The 21,249-nt window shown below is 43.0% G+C and overlaps 1 protein-coding gene across 2 annotated transcripts in view; it reads right to left on the bottom strand.

The window, feature by feature from the left end:
- The window catches only part of LOC106601343 (protein Daple), an 87,202-nt gene that overhangs the window by 3,925 nt on the left and 62,028 nt on the right, over positions 1–21,249 (bottom strand). The window contains exons 18-31 of one of the 2 annotated variants that reach the window (XM_014193488.2): positions 19,485–19,612; positions 17,645–17,786; positions 17,258–17,455; positions 16,871–17,032; positions 13,204–13,481; positions 9,409–9,552; positions 8,852–9,038; positions 8,590–8,735; positions 8,387–8,476; positions 7,821–8,092; positions 5,415–5,624; positions 3,445–3,519; positions 3,243–3,311; positions 2,741–2,988 (exon numbers count right to left, since the gene is read on the bottom strand). In XM_014193488.2, coding sequence (XP_014048963.2) covers positions 2,741–2,988; positions 3,243–3,311; positions 3,445–3,519; positions 5,415–5,624; positions 7,821–8,092; positions 8,387–8,476; positions 8,590–8,735; positions 8,852–9,038; positions 9,409–9,552; positions 13,204–13,481; positions 16,871–17,032; positions 17,258–17,455; positions 17,645–17,786; positions 19,485–19,612 — 2,349 coding nt within the window. Of the gene's footprint in view, positions 1–2,740; positions 2,989–3,242; positions 3,312–3,444; positions 3,520–5,413; positions 5,625–6,970; positions 7,422–7,820; positions 8,093–8,386; positions 8,477–8,589; positions 8,736–8,851; positions 9,039–9,408; positions 9,553–13,203; positions 13,482–16,870; positions 17,033–17,257; positions 17,456–17,644; positions 17,787–19,484; positions 19,613–21,249 lie in introns of those variants that run through there. The other variant, XR_006769652.1, reaches the window with a different exon arrangement.

Raw genomic sequence — 21,249 nt, 5'->3', positions numbered from 1 at the left:
ACAATCAGAGCGGCCTGCTGCTCGCAGGGCTAACAGCCAATGACATGATGAGAAAACAAAGCTAATCTAATGAGGAAGAAGAAATGCCTTTATAAACAAGGAGAAGTATTGATTTGCTCTCATCTACCTGCACCATTAAAAAGAGGGACTACGGGAGGTAACATCACTGCTCAGATGTTGATTGATACAGCACTCTGGGATGCAGGTAAATGTGAGTGTGTTTAGGCATGAACAGCTCTCAATCATATTTAGTCACGTTTGGAGGCAAAAACTTTAGGTGTGTCAACCCATTTTACACTGATTTAAGTGGTTAGTCAGGGAAGCGAGAATCAGATTGATCTCTACATTCTTTAAAAACAGAGGTAGGAAGAGAACAAGAGATATAGTGAATAAGAGCGAGAAAGAAAAATGTACATCGTGTGGTATTGAACCCCCGTTGCCACAGTATGACCACTAAGTGATGACGATTTTATTTACTGTGCGAGTTTAAAAGTGAGGTGAACAGAGAGTGTGTGTAGGTGTGCAAATCCTAACATTTCATCTACAAAACGCATGTCAAGTCAAGTGAGGTGAATGACCAAAAACGAACAGTGCCACCCATCCATCACCCTGGTGGTACCAATACAGAGCCCCAGTCAGAGGGGCTGGAGAGAGGTGCTTTATGTAGCATCACTCAACGCAGAACGAAACCTGACCTTATGTCTGAAACTGGCGGACTTACAGAGAGACCCGTTCAGTATTCTTCATTAGCCAACGTAAAATAAACGTAATTCAGACCATTGACATTTTAGAGGCTGTTTCTAGGAGCCTGCCTAGGTTGGCTGAGAAATCTAACTAAATGTATCATAATTCAAAAAAAATCTGAATTGACTATATGAAGCCACAACGCCTTCCCAAACCTTTCATCCATTTCCCTATGACACTATACACTTATAGCTGGTTGTGAAAATTAACCCAGGATGTGTCATATTAAACTAGAAGCTATAAGCACAATTCCATCCATGCCAAACCACCATACATCACTTTATGGCATAGAATGTGCAAGTTCTTACAGTGGTTGATGTACAGTGCATTCAGAAATTATTCAGGCCACTTGACTTTTTCCACATTTTGTAACATTACAGCCTTATTCTAAAATCAATGAAATATCTGTATTTTTTTCATCAATCTACACGCATTACCCCATAATGACAATGCGAAAATAGGTTTTTAGACATCTTTACAAATGTATCAAAAATAAAAAACAGCAATACCTTATTTACATAAGTATTCAGACCCTTTGCTATGAGACTCGAAACTGAGCTCAGGTGCATTCTGTTTCCATTGATCATCCTTGAGATGTTTCTACAACCTCATTGGAATCCACCTGTGGTGAATTCAATTGATTGGACATCATTTGGAAAGGCACACACCTGTCTATATAAGGTTACAGCTTATTGACAGTGCATGTCAGAGCAAAAACCAATCCATGAGGTCGAAGGAACTTTCCGTAGAGCTCCGAGGCAGGATTGTGTCAAGGCACAGATCTGGGGAAGGGTACCAACAAATTTCTGTAGGATTGAAGGTCCCCAAGAACACTGTGGCCTCCATCATTCTTAAATTGAAGAAGTTTGGCACCACCAAGAGTCTTCCTAGAGCTGGCCGTCCAGCCAAACGAAGTAATCGGGGGAGAAGGGCCTTGATCAGGGAGGTGACAAAGAACCCGATGGTCACTCTGACAGAGCTCCAGAGTTCCTCTGTGGAGATAGAAGAACCTTCCAGAAGGACAACCATCTCTTCAGCACTCCACCAATCAGGCCTTTATAGTAGAGTGGCCAGATGGAAGCCACTCCTCCGTAAAGGCACATGATCGCCTGCTTGGAGTTTGCCAAAGACACCTAAATGATTCTCAGACCGTGAGAAACAAGATGCTCTGGTTTGATTGAAATCTTTAGCCTGAATGCCAAGCGTCATGTCTGGAGGAAACCTGGCACCATCCCTACATTGAAGCATGGTGGTGACAGCATCATGCTGTAGGGATGTTTTTCAGCGGCAGGGACTGGGAGACTAGTCAGGATCGAGGGAAAGATGAATGGAGCAAAGTACAGAGACATCCTTGATGAAAACCTGCTACAGAGCGCTCAGGAGCTCAGACTGGCACAAAGGTTCACCTTTCAACAGGACAACGATCCTAAAAACACAGCCAAAACAACACAGGAGTGGCTTCGGGACAAGTCTCTGAATGTCCTTGAGTAGCCCAGCCAGAGCCCGGACTTGTACCCGATCTAACATCTCTGGAGAGACCTGAAAACAGCTGTGCAGCAACACCCCCCCATCCAACCTGACAGAGCTTGAGAGGATCTGCAGAGAAGAACGGGAGAAACTCCCCCAAATACAGGTGTGCCAAGCTTGTAGCGTCATACCCAAGAAGACGCAATGCTGTAATCGCTGCCAAAGGTGCTTCAACAAAGTACTGAGTAAAGGGTCTGAATACTTCAATGTAATCAGTTTATTTTTTATTTAAAAAAAAAAAGGTATAAAATGTTTTACTTTGTCATTATGGGGTATTGTGTGTATATATTGAGGGGAAAAAAATAAAAAATGTAATCCATAAGGCTGTAACATAACAATATGTGGAAAAAGTAAAGGTGTCTGAATACTTTCCGAATGCACTCTTTACGTTTTACCATACTAAGCTAGTACATCCACATCCCAAACCATTCATCCATCTCCCTATGACACATTATCCCTCTATTCTTACAGTCGGTGGTGAGAGGGTGTTGCTCTCCTCCAGGAACTCTTCCAAGGTGACCATGTCGCTGCCAGGGGAGGAGGTTCGGTGGCGGCCCGGCCGGGGTGCACTCCTCTTGGTCGGTGTGTGTGTATGGGTGTCGTAGGGAACCGTAGAGCTCCGGGGAAGAGACAGGGAGTGGGACACGTCGTGACTAACGCCCACTACGTCATCACTGGACAGGCTGGCAGAACGGCCCTGCAGGCGCTCCAGGGAATCTAGATGGACAGAGGGAGGTAGAGAGGTAAAGATAGACAATAAGGATAAGAGATACAGTATTGCTTTTTAGTCAACTAAACACTGAAAATGACTTAAGTCCACAGTGGGGGATAGTACTAGAAAGCAGGCTAAAACAGTGGCCTGAGACATGCCCAATATAATGACAAATCTGGTAAAGAATTCAGTTAAATGTAAAATGGCATCTATTGAAGTAATTTGCAGGGTTTGCAGATAGGCATAATGTTGGTTGTACCTTTGCAGTTAACAGGGGAATTGCTGCTGGAGGTGTTGCAGCTGAGCTCAGCAGAGCCTGGTCGATAACCTGCAGAGAAAGATGGAGGAGGGAAAGAGAAAGAGAGCAAGAAAGAATGAAACAGAGAGAGGGACACAGAGTGAAAGGGAGCCCAAGGGTCCAGCAGCCGTCTTAACTTGTATTGATCATCCTGGTCTTTCACCTGCGTTTCCATGGATACTGCTCCCAAACAGGGCGTCAGGGGAGTGAACCCGAGGGTCGTCCCCATGGATGAAACCTGCACAGCACAGAGGGAAGTGAGTTACTCCTCCACGTCATCACGTATTGATAGTGAGATGAAGGTATGTGTGTTACGAGTCATTTGTCCCAACAGAAGTGTACCCCACATGCTGATACTGTCCCACTTTACAATTAAAAAACTGTGCACACTAAAAGGGCAGAAGTGTTTAAGGATGATTAAGGGGATATTTCTAAGCTGTAGGAAAACCCCCATGTTTATACACAGTAGATAAAACTATGGATAATCCACTTCACTTCTACATACTGAATTCAAATATTGCTACTGTATAACATAATGTAACAACTGGCTCTGTAAGATGATGTAGCCTTGAGCAACAAGGCTCCTTCCTGTAAGTGTTTGTGTATCTATTCTCCAGTTGATGGGACAAGGTTCTGAGATTGGACCGCAAGGTTTCAAGGAAAGTAAACAAAATGTTCCGACTGTGGTTATTGACTGAGGATGGCAGAATTACTCCAAAACACTGATAACTGACCTCTTGGTAGACTAAGTGACGTGTCAATGTTTCAGCACTGCGCTCTGGGAGATTAGGGATTTAAGTCACCTGTTTGGTGTTATTCTGGAACACTAGATAGGTTTCCATTCAATTGGCGACTGATTTTCATGCAAATATTTTAAAACCTGCATGTTCTCTCACTGGAGGTACGCTTCCATCACACTGATTTCTTGTGGATAAAATACTGTGTGTGATAACGCAGTACACATAAAAATCACTTTGGCGCTTTAGTGTCCATGTACCGAATTTAAAGCAGAAGTTCAATGCTGTTTCGACCCTCTCTCCCCCCCCTCTCTACCGCACTTGCTGTCTCGAACCTCAATGCTTGGCTATGAAAAGCCAACTGACATTAACTTCTGACCTGTTGCTCCCTCTATAACCACTGATTATTATTTGACCCTGCTGGTCATCTATGAACGTTTGAACATGTTGAAGAACGATCTGGCCTTAATGGCCATGTACTGTTATAATCTCCACCGGGCACAGCCAGAAGAGGACTGGTCACCCCTCGGAGCCTGGTTTCTCTAGGTTTCTTCCTAGGTTCCTGTCTTTTTAATGAGTTTTTCCTAGCCACCATGCTTCTACACCTGCATAGCTCACTATTTGGGGGTTTAGGCTGGGTTTCTGTATAAGCACTTTGTGACATCTGTAGATGCAAAAAGGGCTTTATGAATACATTTGATTGATTGAATGGGTTTCCGTCACATTTTAAACTCTACTGATGGTTTTGTCACTAAAACTGTTGCTATAAATTGCAAGCTTGCCCAGTCTGGTTTTGGAGCGTTCTCTCTAGACAACAGGTCACTAATAAAGTGGACAAGATATGATGAGATATGGATAAGAGCAATATAATCTATTTGATCATTTGCAGCCAAGAAACCAATCAATCATGTCACCAGCATTCAAATAATACCCTTGATATTTATTGTAAATTTGCATCAAGCTCGTCAACATCCATCAGTTAACCACCATGACGTTTATCATAACTTATTTAATCTGCCTATAAACGCAATGCTTTTCCACATTGTTGTGGTAGCACAACATAGCATATCATCACGTGACTCCATATCATGGGCATAAAGGACTTTCTACCGCATAATACATTTTACCGACTCAAACATCACACCATGTCAAACAAACTGTCTGTCAACATTTATGAAATTGTATAGACATCATGTTTCCATCACACCTGTCTTGATTTATTTAACGGAATGACTTGACTTAACTGTGGAAGGAAACTTAATTACTGACTTTTAGAAGAGACTTAAGCAAATGTGTAGTTCCATAGAAAGAACATACTGCAGAGCTACACTACATCATGACATCTTAACATTGAAGATGGCAGCTAGTCAGTAAATGGGCATTGGGCCTACCGTACCTTTGGGTCTGCGTCCAGGCCTGGAGCTTGAGTTGGGTGTCAGGCCTGAAGTGGACGTGTGGTTGGCGAGGGTGGAGTGAGCAGCAGCGCCCCCTAGCTCCACACCTCTCCTTCTGGCGTAGAGCTCTTCTGTGCCATTGACACTCTCACTGCTGCCCCCTGGAATTCGGTACAGCTCCCTGCCTCGGGACACTGCACTGTCGTTTAGTGCTAGGGGAACAATAACAGAGCAGTTAGTATCTATGATGGTACCACATCCATCCAAACAAACAACCCCATTCTGGACACAGCAGAGGCAGGTGAGCTGGAGGCTGCTGGACAGTGGGCAGTTAGGGCAGGTAGACAAGTGTGTGCTAGAGCAGTGAAGCGTAAGTGCCAGCAAAAGCTTTCAAAGGACACAAGTTGACTCCGTTTGCACATTTGCTACAGTACACAATAATATACAGTAGTCTCAACTATCATTTCTTCAGTCAGACCACTTTCCAAATGGCAAGATACTGTACACCCACCAATGGTTTTTAGATGCATTTTGGACCTACCAATGTTTCTATCCGATTAGTCTTTTTTTACCAAAGAATAAAAGGCTAAATCCATTTATAGTAAGTCAGACTGAACCCTGGCCTGCTGTGACAGAATAGAATACTGGCAGTTCTACTATTCTATAGGAAGTGAAGGCTTTGGCAGTTTCCTGTCTTTTTCTAACTCTCAAGAAAGGAAGAGAGAGAGTGTGTGAGTAGCCTACAAGATGGTGGTGTCTTAGTCAGCAGGGTGTCTGTCTGGTAGGCTACTGGCTCAGCGAGGGTCTGGTTCTATACCTTAGTCTTATTGCATTCCCTGCTCCCTCTCTCAGTCCAGCATTGGATTGGTCATTTATGCAGACATCACTGTGTTAGTAGTCTCAGACATCAATAGATCCAATAGAACAGCTATTCTGTATTTTTGCACAGCCATTGTCATTATGGCTGAGCAAAGGGATAACGCAAATGGTGTGGAGGGAAAAGAGGTGGACAGAGAGTGAGGCTAAAAAGCATGGCAGAGAGTGACAGACAGATAAGAGTACAGGATATGGAATAAAGGATAGGATGATATTAGACTGTGGTGCGCGTTTGACAAGGAGAGTCAGAGAGAGTACGACGCTAGCTGGAGGCATTCATATTATCAGCAGCATGACACAGGCTAACACAACGCAGCGCAGACAGCATGTGCACACATCACTCCCCAAAGTGGCATTTCTTTCGCACTGGGATTAAAAGCACAATCCTTTAAACAGCAGTAAATATTGCAGATTGCCCCTGTAACAAAAGTTCTCCTCTCGTCATCCCTCCAGCCATGTGCAACATGAGATTTATACCAGCTGCCAGACTAAGAGACACAGCAGACTGAGTAATTGCCTTCATTGGGCTGGTGTCATCGCTCTTCAGTTGCCCACTTTACACGATTAAACATCAGTTGACAGACACACAGATCTCATTTTCACAGAGAGAGGCAAAGCTGCTGGCTGCAGTAAGGGCTGGCTGCGGTAGGGGTGGGCTCTAATCCAAAACAAGGCTACTTACTGCAGGGTCTAGCCAGAGTCCAGAGTGGAGTGTGCAGGGTATGAGGCTAGAGGCCCCAAACGGTTCAGTTCAGAGTTCAGTTTGTGTGTGTTGGTATGTGTGATAGTGTATGTTGTGATGGGAGGAATGTGTGCATTAAGAGGTCCGTTTTCTGTAAGTAAATTATGACAGAGGGCCAAAAAGTTAAGATGTTGCAGATTAAAAAAGGGGGGTGAGTGAACATGAAGATGACGAAAATGGTGGTGGCATTAGAACTGTCCAATGAGGGGCAAGAGGGGCTCGGTGGTACAGGTGGAGATGTCAGAGGAGGACCAGAAGCGAAGTTGTCTAGAGAGAGAATGCCGTGAGAGAGGCGTCTTGGGAACCTTCATTTTCTCCTGGCTCTTACTCCTCAGAAAACCAAACCGCTTGGCTGCTGTGACAGGGAGTACTGCTGGCAGGGCTGGGGGTGCTGAATGATAGGGGATTATGTTATACACACAATGACAAAGAGAAGGGGGAGAAAGAGAGATGAATGAATGAACGAAGGCAGTTAACTACATGCATTATATGAATGAACAGAGTCCAAAATAGTCCAACAGAGAAGATGAAGAGTTAAAGTATTAAAATGTTTAGGCATGCAATAGATCCCCATTGAACTAGTAGATAATGAAGAACATGCAAGATGAGTTGGAGGGGGAGGAAATGTGAGATTGTGTGTAGCTAGAGCTCCCTCTTGTGGTAAAGAGGACTTGTAGAACTGTATGGCCTTGACACCTTTCTTTATTCAGTTAAGAACAATCCTGGATGAGTAGACGAAAATACACTGCATTTTCCTTTAGTTCCCCAACCCACCCCGAGTCAGTCTTACCTCTGCTGGAGTGGGTGAGGGTAGGGGAGTGCCCCTGTCCGTGGTGGTTCTCCTCCTGAGAGTGGTTCCCCACAGAGTCCAAGCTGAGGCGGGACTGGCGGGGGGGTAGAGGAGGGGGAGGCAGGGGGGGAGGGATGTCAGGGAATTCCAGGGTGGGAGGTTCAGGCAGGGGGATGTCTGGGGCGCTCCGCACCCTCTCCCTCGAGCTGTCCTGTCTGTTCTTGGGCTTGATGAGTTTGGCCAAGGCCTTGGCCCCGGCCCAGTGGTTCTTCCTGACAGACAGGAAATCACAGTTACACTCAGACATCCATCTATCCTCAGGCCATAGGTCATCTTCACTTGCGTCATATTTCTTTCCTGTCTATGTATGCTCTAGGGCCCACAAAGTAAGCTCTCTTTCCCTCCTTGGGGAACTCTCCACAAGTGGCATAGCAAGGGTCAGGAGGGTTTACGGACCATGTGACCTGACCAGGAACAACTCAGGGACCTAGGGCTTGCTAAATGCATCCATTTGTCGTCCTATTCCATTGACTTAGATTAGCAAGTCAAACTATAACAAAACTTACTTTTTAGGGGTTGGATCATAAAACTTGTACTGATCCATGATCTTCTCCTCCAGCTTCTCTTTCTGCCTCCGGAGTGAGTTCAACTTGTCACTGGAAACACAGGATTTGTTCGATTTATTTATGACATTAAACTAATCAAATTCCAGTAGAAATATCTCCCTCTATATACCCGCACGTGCACACACACACACCTCCCTACTCACATGTACTGTTTTTGCTCTTCGTGGTAGAGCTCCTTGTTCTCCATGGTTCTCTCCAGCAGGGTCTGGTTCTGCTGGCTCAACATCTGGATCTGACTCAGCAGGTGGTGGTTCTCCTCCTCCAGGTTCCCCTTCAGACGCGTCAGCAACTGGGACAGAACACACAATAGAGATGAGCTGTTTTATCTCTAAGGAAAACCCATAGACAGTCCCCTGTGCAGTAGCTCATTGAGGTCCCGGTGTGGTCTTTCAGTCGTCTCTGTACCTCACAGTGGTTGTCCAGCTTGGTCATGGAGATGTCCAGGCCCTGGTGCTGCTCCTTCATTGAGTCGTATCTGGCCTGCCAGCGGTTCACCTCCAGCTGAGCTCCATTCAGACTAGTCTTCAGCTCCTTGGTCTGCACCTGCACCCCATCATACTCCGCACGTAGCTGGGTATGCGTCTGGGTCAACCTTCAGGGGGTGTGGAGAGACCGTATGGAGAGACATGAGTTCCTGGTGCTTTGCAAAACAAATTCATCTTCAAAATACCAATTTTGTCAGTTTTGTAGTTAACTTTGTTAGATTTTTGTTGAGAGTTGAGTTTTGCCATACTTATTTTTTCTGCCCACTTGGCAACGAAAGCCAGTTTTATCTAACTGTAGTGTTAAAAAACCATGGCCAAGTGTGTGTAGCTGGAGGAAGATGGTTAGAAACAGCCATTACAGTATGTAACCACCAGAGGGTGCCAGGGTCAGGCTGTTCTCGGGCTGTTCTATATGTGGTGCTTTGAAAAGCTGGAGTAGGTAGTTGGTGCTGTATTCAGGTGCTGCTGTGAGCTCACCTGTCCACTTCCCCCCTCAGGCTCTGGTTCTCCCCCAGGATCAGGGCGTTTTTGTGGATCTCCTCTCCGAGACTCTCCCTCTCCTTCTGGAGGGTGGACTCCAGCGCCTCCATGGCATCTTTCTGCTTCAGGAGCACTATGTACCTGCACACAGAGACACAGACAGAAAAACAGAAACAAAGACTGGGTTAAAAGACAATTTCTCCTCGGAGGTCAAAGTATTCCGACCCCTTGGATTTCTTAATATTTTATTGTGGGATTAAAATGGATTTAATCGAAATAATTTGTCAACAATCTATACTCTATTGTCACAGTGGAAGAACATTTTCATAAATAAAATAGTCATTGCTTAAGTATTCAGCTCCCTGAGTCCATACATGTTAGAAACACCTTTGGCAGAAATTCGAGCAGTGAGTCTTCTTGGGTAAGTCTCTAGAGCTTTGCTCACCCAGATTGTGAAATATTTGGCAATTACTCTTTTCAAAATTCTTCAAGATGTTGGGGATCATGGGTAGACAGAAATGTCTATAGTATTTAAATCAAAAGTGTAGCTTGGCCATTTAGGAACATTCACAGTCTTCTTGGTAAGCAACTCCAGTGTTGATATGGCCATGTATTGTAGGTTATTGTACTGCTGAAAGGTGAAGTCCTCTCCCAGTGTCTGGTGTAAAGCAGGTTTTGCTCCAGGATTTTCCTGTGCTTAGCACTATCCCTTTTTTTATTCTGAAAAAACTCCTCAGTATTTGCTTATGTCAAGCACACTCGTACCATGATGCAGCCACTACCATGCTTGAAAATAAGGAGGCAGTTAAATGACAATTAAATACATTTTAATCCCACTTTGTAACAAAATGTGGGAAAAAAATCCAAGGGGTCTGAATACTTTTGCAAGGCACTGTATGGTGCCTAATTAACTGTCCCCAGGTTTTGTATTGTGTTACATCTAAAAATAGGCCATGGCAATCCCATCCCATATAGATTCCTATTACCACCAAAAGAACAATATCGATAATGGGTCCGACAAGAGCTGGATGGAAAAGTCATGAAGTATTAAGCATCCATGATATATGTGGTGGTGTGTTCAAAGAGCTGCTAAGATCACAGATCAAAGCAATCCAATCAGGGTCGTCTTGATTCTTTCATAATTTCCAAAAAATGTAAGAAACTGACTGGAAAAGGGAGGGACTACCTCAGCCTGTCCAATAAGCTAGCTACGTTTGCTCTTACTCAGTACATTTATTAGCTATCTAGCTATTAGCATTAGCGGCTAACAATTAGCATCTCAAGATTTAGGGCAACTTGCTAAGAAAAGACAAACTATCTGTTTGCTGATATAAGAAACAAACTAATAGTGTCATTTATAGAACGCTGGTGGATTTATATTAAGAAGCAAAGTGAAAACAGCATTGATGTCATCAACATTGTTGCATGTGCTGCATTGACCAGGCAGACTGAACGCAAGTGTCTCCTGGTTGAGGAACATCAAATGCGCTCGAGTGACATGGGGTGTGGCTAGGTCTGTGTGGAAAGTGGCACGGAGAGAGAGTGGACAGAGATGAGTCAAGTAGCGAAGTAAAGTAAAAATTAACATTACAGATGGCATTTCACATTTAACAAACCAAACATTAAAATAATGGTATAGAAGTTAAAGTAAAAACCCAAACCGGTCCCTGCATCAATACCGGTATGTCATAAAATAAGGTATACCGCTCAGCCCTATGAGATATACTTACATAATATAACCAAGTCTAAATATAACCACAGCAAACAAACAAAGAGAACACAGTCACCATAGTTAGAGTAATGTACTTGTGACACGTGTCGCCCTCCGGCCCTCCCCTCAGGAGTGACCTGCCTGAGCAGTACAGGTTATAAAGGTTCCACTGTAAAACAATAAAAGCAGCAGACTAGAAGAGCTCCACTGACATCCAAAAGCCCTTTCTGAACACCAACTGAATGAAATGAGTCTCCCAGAGTTATTGAACAGTCACAGTTCTGGCCTGATAACTGATGTTGTCCTGTCCCTCCCTAGCCTTAGTGATAGGCTACCTGTCTCCACCCAACCCGACGGTTGCTGTGTCAGCAGCCTCTCCCAGCTCCAGCCAGGGTGTCTCAGAGTGAAATCACAGAGTGAAATCCCACCCAGTCTGTTACTGCTGTACTGTTCCAGCCCGGTGGCATGGAGTGGTCAGGCGAGAGCAGGGGAGAGGCAGGAAGGGCACTCAACACATCCCATAGGTCACTTCCTTGGGTCGGTCTCTCAATGTCCCAGTGCCAAGCCAGTCTGGAAGGACATACTTTCACTAACCTATGGCTGTTTATATGTGGCTTATCAAATGAGGAAGTCTGTTATTGGAAAATTAACTTCAGAGAAATATATTAACAGTTCTCTTCATGACATGTAACCAATTGATATTTTACGCAGACTCACTGAGGTCAATAAACATGACATGGACATGAACAACAGTGTAACATGAACACTCTGTAATAATAATTCTATATATTTATTTTAAACGAATCTGACCTTTTTCTACTACACCTTCTCAGTGTAACATCTTGGTGAGTGTATTCGTGACCATGGTAGTTGACCACTTGGTGTGTATGACCCATTGTGGACTCTTCCATGTGTGTGCAATCACTTGGGTGTGTTGTGTGTGTGTGTGTGTGTGTGTGTGTGTGTGTGTGAGAGAGAGGTGTGAACCCGTGGATTATGACATGTATGTGTGACCATAGTAGTTGACCTCTGGAGAAAAAAAAATCCCCGCCAAAATGACAAGTACTATGGTGGTTGTCTATAGTGTGATTTCTAGCGGAATGTTGATTATTTTTTCTTCCTATGAATTTGGCTCTAGCGTTTGAACAGTTTAAGCCACTAAATATTATGACCCCATTCCTGAAAGCTAAGACCAAGGAACAAGTACATGCCTCCTGTTTCCCTCTCGGATACTCACAAGGACTCGTTGTGTGTGACAAAAGACACACCTAATGACTGAGGGAAATTAATTCTAAGCATACCTTCAGACTGGAATTTGGCATTAGCTGATTGTCATTTATTGAGATGCCTAGTTTTCAGGCGATTTTAAAAATACCTAATTTCTTTTAAAGCTGCAATATGTAACTTTTTGGGCAACCTGACCAAATTCATATAGAAATAGCCTAATTGTTATTTTATTGTTGCTCTTTTATTTTTTTAACTTTTGTTGACTTAGTAAGAAAACATTTTACTCTTATGTTTCTTAAAACTGCATTGTTGGTTAAGGGCTTGTAGGTAAGCATGTTGTATTCGGCACCTGTTGTATTTGGCACGTGACAAATATGTGATTTGATTGGATTACAATGACTATACACAATACTTGCTTGTTTTGTCAAACTGAAATTAGGCAAACTATTCTAATTTTAGCAACCAGGAAATGGTGGTGCGATTTCTGCATAGTGCATCTTTAAGAAGATTTTAATAGCGTTGCGCCTTTTCAACGATGCTAACATTTTTTGGTTGCACCTTGACTCACGCAAGTTGAGTGCACTCCACTTCTTTCATAATTACTTTAAGCAACATTCCATTTTAAGAAAAGTGATTTATTGTCGGTCGTGTATTGCTTTTTTTATACAGTTCTTCTGAAGAATAATCGCATGTGGAAAATATCCGGAACCCCTGCAATGAACCTTTTTTTTTTTTACATATGGCCCCAGTAAAAATATTGTTGAATAGCCCTGCCTTAGGGTATTACCACTTGGTGTGTGTGTGCCCGGTGGTTTGAGTAACCCCTGTGCGTGTGCCCCATGGGTGTGACCCACTTGTTCTCCAGTGTGCGGTGCTCTTGCTCCAGAGCTCTCTGGTTGCCCTTCAGGGTGGCGTGTTGGGCGATGAGCTGCTCGTACTCCGCTGCCTGTCTCTCATGCACACTCAGCAGGCGCTCGTGATCCTGGAGCACGCTCTCCCTGCCCACCCGCGCCTCCTCCCGCTGCCGCTGCCACGCCTCTGACTCACTCTCCAGCGCCCCCACCTGGCCCTGCAGCACAGCATTCTGGGCCATGAGAGATGCACTCTGGGAGTTGAGGGTGGAGTTCTCCACCTAAAAGAGGGAGACATTTTTTTCATTTTACAACATCTATATATTGGCAACAACTGACACAGCTACTCTAACTAAGAATTAGGGCTGACCCCATTTAGTCGATTGTTTGGTCGATAGGCTGTTGGTCGACAGAGATTTTTTGTTGTTGAGCGGTCACAAATATAAATATATATTTTTTCCATGGCACACATGTAGGGCTGACACAGAGAAAAAAAAAAAAAAAGAGTTGTCTGTTCTTTCAACCAATCAATTAGACATTTTTAAATGTGTATTTTTCCATATATTGACACATCCTATGTGTTTTAATCAAATCAACTATATTAGCTTGTCTGATGCTTTAAGCACACAGTTTGATGAAATAATTAGGACACAGAAATGACTAGAGGGAGTCCGGCCAGCAATTGATTTGATTGTGCCGGGGCCGACTCAGACTTGCTGCTCTGTGTTAAAAAAAAATAAAAAAAAAAAAGACAGCGAGTGACTGTGACTAGCACCCGTTGTCTCTCCCTGCTGCATCGACACCACGGAACGTCAAAGTGTTTATCGAGCGGTCTGTGTTGCTGAAGCTGCAACATAATTACAGCCATTTCTGACTGAAAAGTTCTGTTGCCGGAATCCATCATTTGTTTAGGAAAAATCTCCTATTCCCTCAACCCTTGCTTTCTTTACGTGACACATGTATGCATCGCATGCACATGACCAAAGACCTGTTCGCACAGGACAAGTATTACTGGAGAATGTTGGTTATGTAATTATTACTCCAGAATGCCCGTTATTCCAGAGGACGATTCGGATGGGATAATTTTGTCCCCAAACTGCCCCCTGTAATTGTATTTTATATACATTTACACAGTTATGAAGGAAGGTTTTTATTCTAGGCGTGAAGATACAGTATTTCAACATGTCCAGGTGATAGGGCCACACTGATAACTCAAGCTTGGTTCCAAAATGTCTAAACCATGCCAAACCATATTTCCTATAGTGTCACCATAATATTTGAATTGAGGAAGTGTGATCATAAATCATTAGGATATTTTTGCAATCCGCAGTGCGTCGAAAATGACCCCCAGCCTTCAGATGTGAGCTAAACAGTGCAATTACACTTGAAAAGCATTTTAAGGCTATCGATGAAAAGGTTTACTTATCATTTCCAAAGGTCAGTTGTATGCTGCTGCTTTGCGATCTACTAACAGCAAGGGTTGCATTAAATAGGCTCAATATTTTTTACTGATGCATTTAGTAATACTCGATTCATATGCACAAAACAAACAAAAGCATTCACTGTGAAAGTTAATAGGCTACATGTACGCCATTCATATATAGCTTATGAGGAGCACTTAGTTCAATTTATCCAATCAGTTATTGTTTTCTTGCGCAAACAGTGAGCATCACCTGTCAAACGCAGACATTTGTCTCAAAACACAGGATGTTGATTTTTCACGGGACTAGTATTATCAGACCTTGGAGTTTGTCAAAAAACAGTATGTTATTCTGGCTGGAATTGTTACTCTCCTGCAATGTAAAAATGACTGACATGGCAGATTTGGACAGGACTAATATTACAGATGTAATTATGTGCATGAGCACAAAACGCCACATTTCCCCAACCTCCCCAGTAAAACGAATACTGTCCGAATAGGGCCTGACCTATAGACAGGGTCGGTCTTCGCCTTTCTGCCGCCACAGGTGAGACCAAAAATTACACCGGTTTATTTATTGTTTAAGGTAATTATTCAAGGCTTGCTTTATTTTAATTAAAATGCTTGATTGCATTTCAAATCATGAATGATTCATATGCTGTGTGATGACATGAACAATTGATCGATACAGTAGCCTAAAAAAGTATTGAAATATAGGCCAAAGTAAAAAGGATGTGCTTTTATGCCTGAATCTCAAATGGTGGTTATACAAAGCTGCTATACTAAGCCTACTATACTAAGCCTACTAATGATAATGACATTATCATCATCACAACAACAACGAGATCAAGAAAAAGGAGCATTATTGTTATTCTAAATATGTTGTTTCGGACAATTTGGAAAAGTGTAAACACGAAATAAATTACAATACCAGAGAGGCTGTTCTAATGAAAAAAAGTGTAAAGCCTTTACAGCAAAGATTAAAAACAGCTGAATTTGGCTTGGTGCTCGAGGAATCAGTAGACTATTAAACAAACACCAAACAGGCAACTGAAGCATCTTATTTCTGTAGATATATTGATGACTTATAAAGTCAGGCACATTTAACAGTTAAACTATTGATTATAGACCTAATTAAGTTTGGATTTCCCCTCTCCTCACTTTCCTTAGACAATGAGGCAAGGGGTGTTTTCGCATCTTCTCATTCTGCTGCTGCATCCGCCGCATTGTTCTCAACACCAATATGCTGGTTAACTTTGCTATTATGCACATAGCAACATGGTCTAGGAAAAGGCGCCAATTCAACAGCGCACCGATGTGTTTCAGAACCGTGGAGAGCGATCGCTATCGAAAGAGGGAGAAAGCGTATTTGTTATAAAAAAATATCATTTTTATTAGTGTTGCACCATTGTTCTTATGTATATAACCATATACAATTTCAGTAGTACATGTCTTAGACTGATGTACAGTGCCATACCCACGGCATCCAAAGTATGTTTTTAGATCCACTGAGAATGACAATAGTTTCTCAATGTATTTGAAAATTCTTTCTAGCTTTGTTGTAAGTTAGTAGCGTGAGCTTTGGACCAGACCCAGTCGATGGTTGATATAATGTTTCAAGTTCATTGCAGACAGGCCATGCGAAGCCAATGTGATGTATAAGATATTCATTTTTAAAAATCAGGATATTTTCTACCTGCAATGTTTTTATTTGTTGGTTTTATGTAGGCTATTTGGTTACTTCTATAGAAGTAACTCTTAGATTTGTATAATTTTCAATACAGATAGAATTGAGATTAACCACATGACAATGATTTTGCGATACTATAACTTAAATAACACTGCTCCGCAAAAATTTGCATAAAACTGGATCGGTAGAAATGGTAAGATAAGTAGTAAATTGGCACTCAACATGAAAAATATATATATATGTCCCACCACTGGTGTAGCCTATTACCGGCACCTTCAGGAGCGCAACGGCAGAATCTGCAAAGGCCAGCAGCAGGGGGGGGGACGGGACATAGGGTGTGTCTATATATGGAAAAATACACATTTGGACCGATCGATTGGACGAAAGAACAGAAGACTGTCGGTTGACCGAGATCTATTTTAGTCAGGGACAGCCCTACTAGGAATGCAAACAAGGGGGTGAGTAACAACTGCCAGACCGACACACAACCTAGCTCAGAGAGAGAGAAGCACAGTAGCTGTGCAAACATGGTGGAGCAGAGCCCCTGTAGTATGTAGTACCTGTAGCTTGGCTGTCTGTGTGTGCAGGGCCGTGTTGTGCTCTTGCAGTAGAGCAGCCTGCCTCTGAACGGCCACAGTCTGGGCATTCAGCTGACTGTTCTGGGTGTCCAGCTGTCTCAGCTGCTCCTTCAGAAGGTGCTTCTCTGTCTGCAGGGTTGCATTCTGAAGGGAAAGGCATCTAGGTAAGATTAAACATGCACAATATACCATTTGTATAACAATTTACCTGATGCTTGCATTGGCCAGTATGTTTTGACCGTTACTGTAGTAGCTGTTTTGCTATGCATGTTCTAAGCATTCACAGCAAGGGTTGAGGGATCTACAGGAAGAAGTCCTTGTCAATGGTCAACTAAACATTAAACTCTTTTAAATTCCATCCCCACTCACATTCTTCTCTATGTCGATGAGGCGGTCCTTGAGTTTGAGGAGCTCTGCGGTGGCCTCTCTAGTCTCCGTTTCCCACTTCTCCTTCTGGCCGGGCCAGCCCTGGCCCTGACCTACAGCCTGCAGTGTGGAGCTCTGGGTCTGGGAGTGGGCCTCCTCCTCCTCCTGCCTCTGTCGCAGAGCCTCCAGAGTCTTCTTCACCTAATCACCACAACACGACAACAGTGTGAGCAAAAAGATTGTAAGTGAATAAGTTACAAAAGAGAGTAGAAGCGTGAAAGTGTTTATGTGAGAAAGATTGAGTAGGGGCAAGAGTATGATTAGTAGACTGTGTGTGTGCTCCAAATATGTTTGAGTGTGAGTGAATGAGAGAGGCGTATAGGTACGTACGGTGCTGAGTTCAGTGCGTAGCTGCTGGTTGAGACTACTAGACTCCTCCAGTCGGGACTCCAGCCCCTGAATCTTCTCCTCGCGGATCTCTAGAGTCTTCTTCAACGTTGACTCGATCTTACTCTCCAAGAGCTTGAACTTACTGAGGGGGCAAAGAGACAGGCAGACAGTATGTCTAAATGTCATGAAGAAATAGAAAGTCCAAGACAAATTTGAATCTCAATGAATGAATTTATCAGCAACGTGGGTTTTTTATTTAAGTCCGATGATGATCAAACATAATGGAAATTCCTGCAGAATGATGTGCATTTACTTCTCTATGTTTTTGAGGCTGAGTGAGACCGCATGTGTGGCAGATATCAAGCCTTCACTTAGGAGAGACTAGAGTAATACTATGGGATATCAAGTTTGAGACAGAGGTTTGCTTGCTGAGGTAATGCTGAAAAGTTTTCCAACCATAAGACTTTCATCTGTACTAAGGAGTCACGGTATTAGCTTTGCACTAAGACAGGGAAAAATATGAAAAACCCTAGCCACAAGAGGTTGAACCCAATAGTTAAATAAAAATAAATATATATCATAAGCGTGCAGAGCACACAAGATTACTAAGTGCTGTAGAAATGTAACTCAGGGTGGTGAATTTCTTTGACGTTAACTGATTAGTGGCAGCTTGGGTTTCATTGAGCACTAATAGCTAGAGAAGGAATGTCTTTGCTTTTAATCCAATCCCCCTGGGTGACACCCAGCTGGGTCTCTAACTCTTACCTTGAGGTGCCTCTTAACACATCCTCAGAGACTGAAGAAAACCCCTCAAGAGGCCCTCCTTTCAGGCAATACAAGTTTTTCCAAAGTGTCTTATTTCATATATTTTCCCTTCAGAAAGGCTGGAGTTCAGGAGTGTACAGTTCAGCTATTCCCACAGCGCTGTCCTGCTGCTTGCCTCGCCGGACCTGGGGTTCAAATAGTATTGTTTTTTCTTTCAAATACTTTAGCCGCTTTTTTATATCTATATTTTTTTTTTACTTGTCTGATACAATTGAACCAATGGAATAGTCCCAAAACCTCACCCATCTGGCACCCCAGGCTCAAACGCTCAAAATATTTGAAGGAAAAACAATACTATCTGAACCCAGGTATGGTGCTCCCGGTCACTGTACATTACCTCACCAAGCAGGACTATATTCTAGAATGCCTCTGCTCTCCAGGGAAAATTCCAGAGAAAATTAACCTGCTGCAAGACACAGAGGAAAGGAAACAATCTTTCCCCTGTAATTTCCCCATTCAGTCTTATGAAAATGGTTGTAGTAGAACACTGCACACCTGCTGCTGGAGAAAGCTCAAACACATACTTTTGAGTGAAACACGTGTTCATGCCACCAACTGCACCAAACAATTAAAAAAAGAGCCTAAATAAAAGATGGCACATTAAATCTGCAGAGAAATAGATTAAACGCTTTCAACACAGGTTTGAACAGAAACCAGGATTCAGCCACTATATCTGGCACAGGAGGTAGGGCAGAATCCATTAACGCAAATAACTTGCTAAACATGAAAAGCCTCTTTACAACTCAAAACCAACATGTCCCCTGTACCTCATCCAAAGTGGACATTGGGCACAGATTTTCACAAGCACTTCAGCACACACAAATGCTCTAAATACCTGTTACAAAAGATTTGTACACTCCCTTTTTTAATACAAAAAAATGCCTGCAGTATTATGAGGGTAGGGTATAGAGTCTGAGACATGGGTCTGAGACACTGGTAGTGTGATGGCATGCTGGTACAGTATAGATGTAGTTAGTGTGACGCATGCTGGTAGAGATAGTGTAAAGCCTCTTACTTGTCTTCACAGCTGTGCTCCTCCTGCAGTAGTTTCTCTCTGTTCAGGCCGATCTTCTCCAGCTCGTGGCTCAGTGTCTCCAACTCGTTCCATTGCTGCTGCACCTTTAGCTTTTCATTCACCAGGTCCTGGACAGAACAAACACACAATATAACGCCGATTCCACTGAGCTGTCCACCAAACCGTTTAAGAGAGGCAGTTGTAGCAGAAATGCAGATCTAGAGACACACTTGAAACACGCTGCACATTCAGTATACGGACAGGCTACTGTAACCCTTACTGCAGTTTTAGAGGCGCATTGACATAAGCAGAGTATGCACAGAATACTAATCTCTCATGGTGTGATCCATAATTTATATATAAAAAACTAAATCTTTATCCATTCATCGGCACCCTGCATTTCTTTTTCTACTTGAACTCCATGTGCTGTATGGTACATCTACACTGAACAAAAAATATAAAAACGCAACATTTAACAATTTCAAAGATTTTACTGAGTTACAGTTCATATAAGGAATTCAGTCAGTTGAAATTAATTCATTAGGCCCTAATCTATGGATTTCACATGGCTTGGAAAATAGATATGCATCGGTTGGTCACAGATACCTTACAAAAAAAGGTAGGGGTGTGGATCAGAAAACCAGTCCGTATCTGGTGTGACCACCATTTGCCTCATGCGAGGCCAGTTGGATGTACTGCCACATTTTCTAAAACGACATTGGAGGCGGCTTATAGTAGAGAAATTAACATTCAATTATCTGGAACCACCTTTGGTGGACATTCTTGCAGTCAGCATGCCAATTTTACGCTCCCTCATCACTTCAGACATCTGTGGCATTGTGTTGTGTGAAAACTGCACATTTTAGTGTGGCCTTTTATTGCCCTGGGTAAGTGCACCTCTAATGATTATGCTGTTTAATCAGCTTCTTGATTTGCCACACCTGTCAGGTGGATGGATTATCTTGACAAAGGAAAAATTATCACTAACAGGGATGTAAACAAGATTTGTCAACAAGATTTGAGAGAAATAAGCATTCTGTGCAGATTGACCATTTCTGGGATCTGTTATTTCAGCTCATGAAACATGGGACAAACACTTTACATGTTGCGTTTAGATTTGTGTTCAGTATACAGTAGACCCTTTGACTTTTTCCACCTTTCGTTACGTTACAGCCTTATTCTAAAATTGATTATATTGGTTTTTTCCATCATCAATTTACACACAGTACCCCATAATGACAAAGCAAAAACTGGTTTAGACATTTCTGCTAATTTATAAAATAAAAAAACTGAAATATTACATTTACATAAGTATTCAGACCCTTTACTCTGTTGAAGCACCTTTGGCAGCGATTACAGCCTCAAGTCTTCTTGGGTATGACGCTACAAGCTTGGCACACTTGTATTTGGGGAGTTTCTCCCATTCTTCTCTGCAGATCCTCTCAAGCTCCATCACGTTGGATGGGGAGCGTTGCTGCACAGCTATTTTCAGGTCTCTCCAGAGATGTTCGAGCAGGTTTAAGTCGGGGCTCTGGCCGGGCCACTCAAGGACATTCAGAGACATGTCCCAAAGCCACTCCTGCATTGTCTTGGCTGTGTTTTTAGGGTCGTTGTACTGTTGGAAGGTGAACCTTCACCCCAGTCAGGTCCTGAACGCTCTGGAGCAGGTTTTCATCAAGGATCTATGTACTTTGCGCCGTTGATCTTTGCCTCGATCCTGACTGGTCACCTAGTCCCTGCAGCCGAAAAACATCCCCACAGCATG

Source organism: Salmo salar, chromosome ssa01 (assembly GCF_905237065.1).
Source record: "Salmo salar chromosome ssa01, Ssal_v3.1, whole genome shotgun sequence".
NCBI classification, from domain to species: domain Eukaryota; kingdom Metazoa; phylum Chordata; class Actinopteri; order Salmoniformes; family Salmonidae; genus Salmo; species Salmo salar.
Note: the sequence above shows the minus strand (reverse complement) of the source record. Positions and strands in the feature narration are given on the sequence as shown.